Source organism: Cyprinodon tularosa, unplaced genomic scaffold, assembly GCF_016077235.1.
Source record: "Cyprinodon tularosa strain WSP-4 unplaced genomic scaffold, ASM1607723v1 ctg210, whole genome shotgun sequence".
Classification (NCBI taxonomy): domain Eukaryota; kingdom Metazoa; phylum Chordata; class Actinopteri; order Cyprinodontiformes; family Cyprinodontidae; genus Cyprinodon; species Cyprinodon tularosa.
In genome coordinates, this window is record NW_024038779.1 from 910,827 (window position 1) to 923,207 (window position 12,381).

The 12,381-nt window shown below is 39.1% G+C and overlaps 1 protein-coding gene across 1 annotated transcript; it reads right to left on the reverse strand.

Annotated features, from left to right (window-relative positions):
• Positions 1 to 1,237: 1,237 nt before the first annotated feature.
• Positions 1,238 to 11,616, reverse strand: dhx32b (DEAH (Asp-Glu-Ala-His) box polypeptide 32b). Its single transcript, XM_038285508.1, has 11 exons — positions 11,162 to 11,616; positions 10,839 to 11,032; positions 8,766 to 9,141; positions 8,448 to 8,684; positions 7,946 to 8,039; positions 6,844 to 6,993; positions 5,931 to 6,122; positions 4,184 to 4,324; positions 3,889 to 4,079; positions 2,156 to 2,346; positions 1,238 to 1,635 (listed from the first exon to the last, which is right to left on the reverse strand). The coding sequence occupies exons 1-11, from the start codon at positions 11,441 to 11,443 to the stop codon at positions 1,464 to 1,466; spliced, it is 2,220 nt and encodes a 739-aa protein (XP_038141436.1). The 5' UTR covers positions 11,444 to 11,616; the 3' UTR covers positions 1,238 to 1,463.
• Positions 11,617 to 12,381: the final 765 nt, after the last annotated feature.

The window sequence follows — 12,381 nt, forward strand, 5'->3', positions numbered from 1 at the left end:
CACCTCATTAATCAGACTGACCCTCTGGGCTGCAGGGTAGGGTTAGACAGGAGATGCAAAATAACAATTAGAAAGGAGAAAGAAAAAAAACGGATCCAGAAGGACTTGTTACAAAAATAGCATAGAACACAAATCTTGATAAGACATTTGTATGGTCGTGGGTGTGAACATGATTAAGTTAAATCTTTTAAAGATTAAGCTGTTTTCATTTGACCAAATACTGTTTTTATTAGAACTGATTGCACTTTTTATAGTTGATTTTCTCTAATATGCCAGTTAACATTATGGATAACAGTTGGAATATATAAAAACAGTTTAATATTTTGATAAATCACTATAAGCAATATACGGTTTATTTAATTTATTTAGCCATAAGCAATCTCTGGGATCATTCTGTAAATTTCTAATCGCCCTGCCATGTGGACTTAAGACATGCTGTGGGGAAGTTTTTGCTTTACATGGTAAATATTTAGTTGTTTTACAACAATTATGAGTATTTGGAGAAAAAAATTGAGGCCCTTAAAGCCAAGAACGCTGCCATCTGTCGAGTACGGTGGATACAGCATCACCCTGAGGATTGTTTTACTGCCAGTGGTCCAGGAGGTTCAACGTATAATGACAAAACTTTACCTCCCATAAAAATTGCTAGATTATTGAAATTTAAGAAAATAGTTTTGCAACACAGCAATGATCACAAACCCACCAAATTGTTTGAAGAATGAGCTCTGGTAAGGGGCAAAGCTTTAGAAAACGGCTCCATAATCTCCTCTGCTCCAGATAAAACACTTGACACAATCCAATCAGGCGTGGCATAAAAGAGAACATTTCTCCATCGCTCTAGATTCCAGTGCCAATGTGTTTTACATCTCTACATCCAATGCAAACATGGAAACATTACTTAAAATCAGTCTTTTGTAGTGTCTATAGTTCTTTTTAAACAAATGTTTCTCTGTGAGGAGCTGGAGTTTATCTGCCAGGGCTTCTGAAGTTATTTAATGATCTGGACTGGTAACCTAATAAATTAGGCATTATAGTGCATATAGATAGTTGAGCCTGTATAAGTAATATTTACTCTAAATAAATTTTAAATTTAAAATTTTGCTCCAAACAATTTTTTTTTAAATTATATTAGTTGGTTGTATCTTCTACACCTTTATAAGCCTTAAATCATTAAAACCATGATCGGTATATGCAAAATATCTCACTTGTAAGTAACTCCGAAAATAAAACTCTGAGGAAATTTGTTAAATATTTTATTTTTATATTAGTGCAGTGTATATTACTATTCAGAATAAAATTAGAACACTGATTTAAAAAAGAATGAGGGGCACACACAGAGGGAAGCAAATGCAAGAAGTAGTAATCTGGAATAATGGGACAACAGCACAGCTATACAGATGGTGTTAAGAAAAGCTAGGCAGTGGGTTTATGTTAACCATGGCTGACAACAGTGGGTCTGTAAGTCACTGTACGACGCAGCGATCAGACGTCTGGCCTTCCTGGGGTTCCTCGCATGATGAGCGTTTGCTTTCAGTGCTCTGAGATGCTCCGTGGTTCAGAATGCTCTGCAGGATGTCTTTGCTCTCACTAGACGGCAAGTTGTAGAAAAAGTACTGTGGTGTCATTTGAATGAACCTAAAGGAGAACAATGTTCATGTTAATGGCTGTGAATGTACTGAAATGATTCAATGTTTTATTGATTTTCAAAAAATGTTCTGTTTGTATTCCTCTCAGTGTCTGTGCTTACACCAACATCTGCAACAACGAAACGTAGAGGGGGATCACACATTCACAAAGCTTTACATTACTGCATTAAGCTGCTACTCAGCATTCTTGTGGATCTGTGCAATCCATAATCCTCTCTCCAACAAGCAGATACTAAAGAACAGGATTGTAATTCCTCGCTCCACAGGCAGCAGGACTAGTATCTCTCCAACTGAGGCTTTAACCATGGTATAAAAGGGTAAGGCGAATGTGTCTGTCTGATTAGGTTTGAGCCTCTTCAGAAGCTAAGATACCACAGGGTTGCTGCAGGGCTCTTTCAAGCAGTCAGAGAGACCACAGTTGGATTTGTAAATCAGCAAAATCACCAGTTTTGAAATATTGCATGCATAAATGCAGTTGCTCAATGAGGAAAACGTTAAACAAGGCTTACTCCTCTGGCGTTATGTGGGTAATGGTGCGGAGGCAGTTGTCCTCTGAGAATGTGTGCTCATGGAAGAGCACCCACTCCGGCAGGCCCAGCTTGGGGCTCTTGGCTCCATATCCAGAGAGAGGACAGATCTGTGCCACATGCTTATGAGTCAGAATGAAATAGTTTCCTGATCCATCTACATCCCGAGCAACCTGAGGGGAATCAGAGCAAAAGAGAAAGTCACCGCAAAGAGATAATTTGTAAAGACAAAAGGATTTTTTCATTAAATTGTTGGCGAAATAAGACAGTAAGTCCCCAAGGAACCAATACCGGGACAACATATAAACAGTATGAATGAATGCAAAAACAGTTTTCAAATATGGGTCTAATTTATGGATGGAATAAAGGTCTCCAAACCAAACACAATACGTGGAAATATAATATTATGTCTCCTCATTGTTAAATCATGAAGTAGCTCTGATTTAAACACTGACCTTTCATTTTAATATTAGCTTTTTAACAACATCAAAGACTTTAAAAGACCCAGAAACACAAAATATCTTCCCATATCTAAAGAAATTTAAGAACAGCCGAGGAACGCTACATTATCCAAATTAGTCCTGAAAGTTTTATGCAGCCAGAGAGCAACAACAAGAACTGCCATCCTCCCATTACCTGGGGTGACTGGACTATTTATAGTTACTCCAAAGGCACAAAAAAAAAAAAACACATCTGAGTGGTCACAAAATAACTCAGCACAACATCTAAAGGACTGCAGGCCTTCTCTCTGTGGTTAAGGTCAGTGTTTACAATTTAAAGATAAAAAGACTGTGGAAAATCGAATCTATTGGATGGTTAAAAACATTTGTGGGGACACAAATGTCAGTCCTAAATTTGCCCCCCAAAAAAACATTTTCTCGACTAACTACCGGTACATAAAATCCAAGTTTTTGAAAGGTGTGAATATTAGTTACATATGATAGTTACATATGATGTAAAAGGCTCAGAGGGATTTTTTTTTGGTTTAGCACTGTTTAATTTTTCAAATAAAGCCAGTTTCATTTGAAAAGCTAATTTTCCTCAAATAAAAGAAAGCATGGTTTTGGTAAAACTCCTAAAACACAAGCATGGCTTTGTAACCCTTTCAACACTGTCTATCTAATGCAACTCATCAGAGAGCGAGAGAGAAGCAGTTATACTGCAAAAGTCCCATGGTCGGAAATTGAATCATGCACAGCCTCCCAAAAAACAAACAAACAAAAAAAAAAAATTATGTCAACAAAAGTACTGTAACTGTTAACTTCTGAAGAGTTAATAATAGAAAACAGGTATTCATGAATTTGTTGAGATTTGCATAGCAATGTGTTGCAGTAAAGTGACATTGATCAGGCTCTGGTGTGGAAGTGAAACTAAAGTCTGAAAATGTGTCTCTTCATGATTCATGATTTAAAAGGTTATTTGTTTAAAATAAATATTTGTTTGATGATCTGAGTTAAAAACTGAAATGTATAAGTTCTTTTTAATTCTTTAATTATTTTTATTTTTATCATATATCACTTACCATCAAGTTTGAAAATCTATTTTTCTCTAAGTCACTTTAAATTAAAATTTTTACGTTTCCTTAAGGCAGTACATTAAATTTAAGTAGGGGGGACTCAGAACAGTCAGTGCAAATGTAAATATATTCAGCTAAAAAAGACATCTTAATATAGCTGTATTCAGTATGGACCACCAGTGGAGCATCCATATCTGACCTGCATTAAGAACCCTGCAAGCAGGGCTCTCTTGATGTTGACTGTGTTGCCTCTGGAGCCAAAGGCAGGCGCTGAGATGGGCAGCTCGATTCTCTTGAGAGTGTCTGTGAGCTCATTTCGAAGAGCATCAGCCGTCAGCAGGGCTGCATAGTTAAAAAAGAAGTCCTGACACCACTTCTCCTCATTACAATCTGACAGAGCAATAGAGAGAAGAGGGAAATATGTTTAGAGTAAAATGGTGAAGTGCAAATAATGCAGCACACTGTGACAGCTTTCACTTCCTGTATGAACTTACAAGCATCCTGTTGGCATTGTTTGAAAGCCTTGAATATATTGATGAGAGTGAAGTGGTCTCCTTCTGGGTGCTGAAACTTCATGTGACCCCGGGCCGCCTCTGGCTTCAGCTCCACCGGAGGAACCATGTAGCAAGAAGGTGCTAAAAGGAGACCAACTTAATGCTTAGAAAAGGTGAATATAGACAGTGTCTGCAAAAGTACTCATGCAGAGAGAACTTTTTCAGATTGCGTCATATTTCAACCCCAATTTTTTCACGTTTTATAAAGATCAAAAAAAGCTACTTGTTTGTGAACTAACAGATCTTTTTCCATGATTTAGGCATTTAGCTCTGTTTTTCCATCAGCTGTGATTTCATGAAGAATAGCAACCCTACAGTATAGTGCTGCCACTACCATGGTCCACCTACAGTGTGAGCTGACCACAACACCTTATTTTATATATCAGTTTTGCCCATAAATGGTTTGTGGAAAACAGTACAGGATTCTTCAATTTTTTCAACTTTTTATTTTTTATTTTAGCTCCTCTTTAAAAGCTAGATTCATTGAGTATACCTAAAAATGTCAGCCTATCCAATGACTGTCCCTACATCTGCAGCTCTTCTAGACGTACCACTGGTCTCTCTGCTGCTTCTCTTATAAATACTCACCATCCTCTTAGTTTAGCTGGAAGGTCTTAGTAGGTTGTCAATTTAGCTAAGCAATTTCCAGTTTTAAATGATGGACTGTACACCTTTCTTAGACACATAAAAAGCTTTGCACCACATTTTTTACAGCAAACTCCTTTACAACTGTATTCTTTAGCAGTCTAGTGCCTTCCTTTGTCATGATCTTGGCAATGATGGGTGGATTTGGCTCCTTGCTCATCAGATCCACCTGTTCCTGCTTTCTATTTAAGTTGCCTGTTCCCAGCCATCTGTGCCAGATTATCTGAGTCCAGTGTGAGACTTGTCTAGCCTTTTTGTGAGTTTCTGATTTTTTGATCCTGACTTGTTTCTGTACTTTCCCGTACTTCTGAGTTTTGGTTTGCCCTGTTGTGCTTTGTGTGCCTGATCTGTTTCCAGACTGTTACCAGGATTCTGCCTGTTAACAACCTTGGACCTGTCTTCTGACCCCAGCTTTTAAATCCTTCTGATCTTCTGGCCTCGAAACCTGTTCCTGCTTCAATTCTGCCTTGGATTATCCTTCTGCATTCTTCTGCTCATCACTGCCCCACATCTCTCCCCGCAAGCTGCGGAGTAACCAATCCTCTGGACTACACTTGTTCTTCTGGGCTCAGACTGAACTTTGCCAGGTTAGTGACTCACATGCTCATTATCGATTCCCGTCTGAGTTCTGAAGTCACTAACCTGAGTGTCGGTCTTTACAGAGTATCTAGTGAACCTCCCCTAGCTGACGAGCAGCTGCACACTAACTCTTTAATAAACGCTTGTTTTGAAATCACCCTTATCTGTCTGCTTGAATTCTGGGTCCTACGTTCTGAACCCCTTGACATCCTTGGTCTCTATGATGCTGTTTGAGCCCCAGTTTTCTCTAACACACCCAACTAAATTAGGCATTACAGCTGGAATTACTCTTAAAATTAAATACATCACATAAAGGTTAGCTATTGAATCCCGGAATTATACTCATCAAATAAAGTTTGTAATAAAACAAATGGTAAAAAATATTCAGAAATAATTTTTGCAGGGCACTTTAAATTGTCTCTGGTATTTCTTTTAAAGACTGGTTTGAAATGCCAAATATTACCTGTTAGCATGGCAGCAATGATGACCACCTCGCTGACGCAGTCAAACTCACAGGAGGCCAACACAGTCTTGGCCATCTGGGGCTCCAGCGGTAACTCAGACATGATGATACCTATCTCAGACAGGTTCCCGTCGTTATCCAAAGCTGCTAGGTAGTCCAGCTCCTCCAATGCCTGCATCAGACCTCCAGGATCTGCAAGGAGCAATTTCAAAAACTGCACGTATTAAAATAGATGTTGAAATACCTATCTGCAAAATCCTGACATGAATCAAGGAAAGCTGCTTTATGAGTGTGTTTAACTGTATTTAAACTGGGTTAGTATTAATTCCACACAAATCTACATTAACTATCCAAAGTCTAGCACCCTGCGGGGAATCCTCTGAGCGAATGGGCAGCAGATTATAAACATGTAATCCTCAGCAACATCTGCTTTATACTGCTGTAGAAAATGAAAACTGGTTTCTGCTGTGATTTCATTTGTCTTTTCTTTTGAAATAAGAAAAATGACACAAGAAGAGAAGGAATGCAGCACATTATCATCCGGTAACTATCGTACCAGCTTTCCATGCCTGCGCTCTAATCAGCTAATACGGTTGTGTGTGTGTAAGTGTGTTTTGTGTTTTTTTTCTGAATAAATCTGCGAGAACAAAAGCTCACAGATGGAGGTCAGCTCTGAAAGGATGCTGGTAGAACAGGAACTGTCAGATCAGCTGAGGCATGGCTCACTGCCTTTCAATAAAAAAGAACAAACAGCGAACAAAACTGATTGAACAACGAGACTCTGGCTTCCGACAATAAGCACATTTTAGGGGACAGACACAGACTAACCTGCTACCAAAGCCTCAGAATTTTCTTTGTTTTTGTTATTTTTTTTTAAACTCTTGGTTTAACACAATGAACACATAAACCTCACCTGGCCTGTCGATGAAGTCACAGTGACCGAGCCCAGCTATCTCCATCCTTTTTAGGAAGAGCACGGTGGAGGTGATGTCAGACTCCACTATATGGGGACGAATCTCTGCAGGAAGCTGTCTCTCTTTTGGGTAAAGGCGAAAACACTTGCCTGCAGAAAAGAGGTCATTTTACCCACAGTTTGATAAGCACCACAGATTTACTTGTGTCATAGCACACTTTATTAGGCAAATTTATTTAATTGCAGAAAAATTTCTCAGGTTAACAGAGAATCTTCTGAAAACCTCCTGACCCAAACCTTGAAAATAGGCTACCACAGCAGAAGCCTACACCCGGCGCTCCTCCTTCCAGCTTTTTTTTCACCAGCTTTTTTATTTTTCTATTGTCATTACACTGTCACAAATGCAGAAACTCTCTGCATTTAACCTATCCCCCTTGGGGAGCAGTGGGCTGCCATTGTGCATCACCCAGGCAGCAGTGCTCAGGGACCTGGAGTGGCAGTCTGTGGGAGTGGGGCTCAAATTCAGAACCTTAAGATTCCAAGCTCTATTCCCTAACCACTAGGCTGCCGCTTTCCCAACAAACAGGAACAACTAACAACTAACAGTTCCTACAGGCTAAACTAAAATGAACAATAGCAGATTGGGAAAAAACATTGTCTGGACTGCTTCCAATACATTAAAAATGCATCAACAGGTATTAGTGGTAGACACTGATTAGCTTGGATGGTGGGTGGTTTAAGGAGAATTTGCAAGCTGTTAACGTTGGTGTAAAGCCACAACATATCCATCTTCTTAAATGAGTATGTTTGAACATGATATTGACTGTCACTGTGCTCTTGGTATGCAAAGTCACAAGAACAACAGAGCAGCCTCTAGATGTGGTTTAAGGGGAGTCTGGCTCTATGAGTGGGCATTTAACTGCAACTGTGCGATGTTTTCATTTCAAAATGGACCAATACTTTTATGGATTGTTCATGATGCCTTGTACGATCTATTCCAGATTATTGTTAAGGCATCAGGGTATCTAACCAGTAAGAAGTAGCCAGACGGAGGCTGGTGAGAGTCTTTCAAAAGTTTCCAGTTACAGATTGAATTATTCACCTGTTCGACCAGCCAGCTGTTTGCGGCACTCACTTTGCCCTGAGCTGATTGGCTGGATGGTCACAGAATTTGTTCTGATTCTGGGGTTGTAAACCTGCAACACAATGAGAAAGAATGACATGCTTTTGAACTTTTTACATTAATAATAATACTAGAAAAAAAAATATATATATTTTTTTGTCCATTTAGGAAGCAGGATCCTCTTATCAATATTGATGGGGTTTCAAAAACAAAGATACTTTCAAATGCAAATGTAATAAACACTAAAATGAGCCATAGTTTCAGTGACTCTAACTGATCCCCTGTCTCCACTGCAATTAGGAATCAAATGTCTATGTGTAATTAAAGCTTTCTGCACAATAAGCTCTCCAAAGAGTTAAAAAATGGAGTCTAGTTTCCATTGACGGCTCATAATTGGCTAACACATGTATTGGCAGGTCAGGTATGTTGTACACCATCAGTGGATAATTAGTCAAGCACAAAAATAAAGGTCAAAACTTACATATCTTTTTTCCAAGCCGGCATCAATAACAAATTTAATTGAGCTAACGGCCCAGAAGTAGTCTTCGTTTGGGCTGCGTGTGAGGAACACCCTTCTTGTCTGGCCCATCTCCTCCTCCCCACAGACTGGTAAACTCCCAGACTGACCAGGATGCACAGCTATAGGCAGCAGCTCACCCAGATAAGATGGTAAGCTACTCTTCTTGTGACACAGGATGTTCTGTGCCAGATCTATTTCCTGATGGATGATAAGCAAAAAGGAAACTCAGTGAGCTTTTTAGACTTCCAATTTCAAATGTGGTCCAGAGCTGCTTCTTACCTGCTTTGTCGCCAAAAAAACAATCACATCCCCTTGCTCCTTTGAGCGATGGATCTCCAACACCAGACAGAGAGCAGAACAGAAGTAGTTGTCACCTGTGCTGCTGTACACCACCTCTCCAGCTTCTGGGACCTCCAGATGGATGCCTGGTTGAGCTGATGCTGCGAAGATGGTCAGCAGCTTGGGGCTTGGTTCGGTAGCTGACAGAAGGACCACACGGAGCTCTGGCCTCTGCAGGGCGATCTCCTTCAGAAGACCCAGAAGCACGTCGGTGGCCACAGTCCTCTGGTGGGCCTGGTCTACAATCACCACACCATAGCGCTCAAGCAAGGGGTCCGACATCATTTCTCTCAACAGCATATCATCTGTGCAATACCTGAGGCAGGATGGAAGAAATACCACCTTGTTTCATCACATATTGAATTATGTTGTGTCATGAGAGCAGATTCCAGGGACTGATGCATGCAATAATGTTCACAAGTTTCAATTTCTGGTTCAGAAATACTTGCACGAATAGCCCCCTGATAAAACTAGAAAACTGCATTTTAAACACACTGTTTTATAGCTTTCAGTAGACTTAATGCCAAAAATTTGACCCATTTCATGAAAAATGTTGCAGTTCATTCCAATAGGTGAGTTTCTGGGTGCAGTTTCTAAGCACTGTCAAGAGATTTTTAATATGGTTCAGGTCAAGGCCTTCCTGAAGATTTATGTTCCTCTACTTTAACTACTGTACTTTTTTATGTTTAATGTGGATCTTTATTCCACAATAAAACAGAACAATGCTTCAATTCTACACAAGCTATGATAATTAATCTTCTTTCATGTGAAGAGTTTAGAGGTTGTCATTTTTTACTGTTCCATGCAAAACATAGCAAAACATCCCTACAGCATGATACTGCCACCGTTATGTTTTACAAATTGGTACAATCTTAACTATTTCTGGTAGCTGAATATGTTTTCCCATATGTGCTTAAAATTTCTCTTTTTTTTCATTCAAAAACAGAGTGATGATTTTAATGGGCTTTGGCAACAGTATTATAACCATTTTTATTTTTTTTTAACAGTGGTTAAAAATTTGCAGTCAGAGGGTTAAAAGTTGCTCCCAATTGCAATTTTGAACATTATTACATAAAAAAAATCACAAACTAAAACTAGATTTAAAATTAATTAAACAGGCTAACATTTAGCGTAATAGATTCTCAGAGACTTTAGTTATACACCAAATCTATGTTCTTTGGTTGGCAACCGACCAGTTTAAATGAAATTCACACACACACATTGCTCTAACTATATACATAAATATAAATACCAGTGTACACATCCTGTGCAACAACCCAGTATTAATGATCCTACTATAAAAAAAAGCTGTCATATGTGGACATACTGTATATACTGTATATATTCCATGCACCTTTTTCTTCCTTTGCCACATTCTTCTTCTTTGACTATTTGAGCTGATGTAAAGAGAACATTTCTCCACTGTGAGATCAATAAAGTTAATCAATCAATCATCAATCAATGAATCGTAAGGTACTATTTCAGTCAAGGTGAATGCTGGAATCTTACCAGCTTATTCTTTATTACTTCCTTAAAGACCTTTGACAAAATACTATAGTAATCCATGTTGAGTGGATGTAGCCATCATCAGATATGCTTTGTTCTGACATTATACGATTTAAATAGCTCCTACAAAGACTTTAATGTCCTTCTAATGAAAACACTGTCAACATTTAAGGTCTTGTGGAATTTAATTAGATTTAGCAACTGACTTTTATTACTGCTTCACTTTCTACTGCTTGTTTGTCTCCTCTCCGCCCACCCCCCAAAGTGCTGAGTTCCTTTGTCCCCCGGCTAACTTATGAGACCCCCATCTGGTGAGTGTGACATATGGGTCGACAGGGAGCCGGGCAGCTGTGACGCAGCCGCTGAAAAGATTCCCTCCGATCTTTTGTTCTACATTTGCCTGAAATCTAATAAAAGGCGGGTTGATTTAGCAACATGTGTTATAGCTGTGCTTTAAAAAACACATGGGTCTATTTCCTAATAATTGAAAGCACTGCTTTTTCACACCTTAGGAAAGTTTCACTGGTGCAGCAATTCTCCAAAGGGATGGTGTAGCCGACCTCATGGCCAATGTTGATGTCCATCTCATCAGCAACTCTCAGAGCGAGATCCACAGCCTGCTGTGGATGGATCTGGGTGCATACCACCATACCATGCTGGAACTGGACTGAGAGGCAAAATTCAGCACACCACTGAGGAATCTGTTGCACAACAAAAAGGAGATCAGTTATTGTCTAAAAGAAAGCAGTTTGTCCATCAGCAGCACAATCAATATTTTGTGTTTTTTATACCAGGGGTGTATGAATTTAAAGTAGCCAAAAAGTACTCACTTGTGAGCTTCTTCCAGTTTTGGCAAAGCCGCTTAGAACTACAAACTGTCCTTTGGCCAAAGAAAGCATAAATTCACCCTTTGCTCTCCACACTGGGAGCTCTCTCCTCTCTTTCAGCAGTTTATAAAACCTGGAAGAGTAAGGAAGTCCATCAAACTGGTTAAGTTCCAGGATATCATCATATTCTTTGTCTCCTTGACTCAAAGCCTCTGAATCTGAACAGCAGGGAGACTTGCTCTCGAAGCAGTCCTCTCCACTCAAACTCATGACGTCTTGTTCCATCACTGATGAGTTTCCAAATTTCCTGACCTCCACCTCTGTTCAAAGTCCACACAGATTGATTTGGGAAAGCTTCAGCATTCAGGACTCTGTTAGACAGAAACACAGTCCGCCCTCAGCAAGCAAAGCCAAGTGAAAGGCTCAGTGGGAGCCCAGCCCAACCCAGCACTGTCATGTGGCCACTAATCCCACAAGTAGTGCAGCCATCAGCTAACAACACACACACACACACACACACATAGGGATTTGACTCACTATAGACTCTGGGGGTCTGGTGTTTACAATAGACACTACAACAACAGCCACCAAAGTCTGCTGATAGCAGAAAAAACACAATTGTGTAAATATGGTGACATTTAGAAATGAATTTGCTCACTAATGGGAAGCTGTGTCATAAAGTCAAAAGGTTGCCTCTGATCTGTTTTTATTCTTTAAAATATTTCTACACAAGTTGATGCACTTTTTAAAAATGGTTTTAAAATAAATGAATGTCTGTTTTTCATAATAAAAACAAATTAAACCATATTACATGAATAAGAGAAGCTACAAACATAAACAGAAAGAGCATGAACCAGTTTATTTTAACGTTAAGAATAAACGAAGCATATATATATATACATATAATTTTCCATCCAAGTTATTATAGTGAACATATTGAGGCTGAACCATTTTTAAAGCATTTCATGATCCCTCTGCTAAACAGTTCATTTTCCAGGAGGAAACAGTGTCAACAGTGGAGATGACGGACTGGCCTCAGAAGTACCACAGGATGATAACCTCCATGCCACTCTTGATGCTGTCATGCATTATGTAAAAAAATAAAATAAAAATCTAGTATATATCTGGTCAATTTTATGGAAATATATATATATTTTTAGGCTTTTTATTATTGCTAGGAAATATATAATTTTAATGGGAAATAACATATTGGGCTTTTAGAG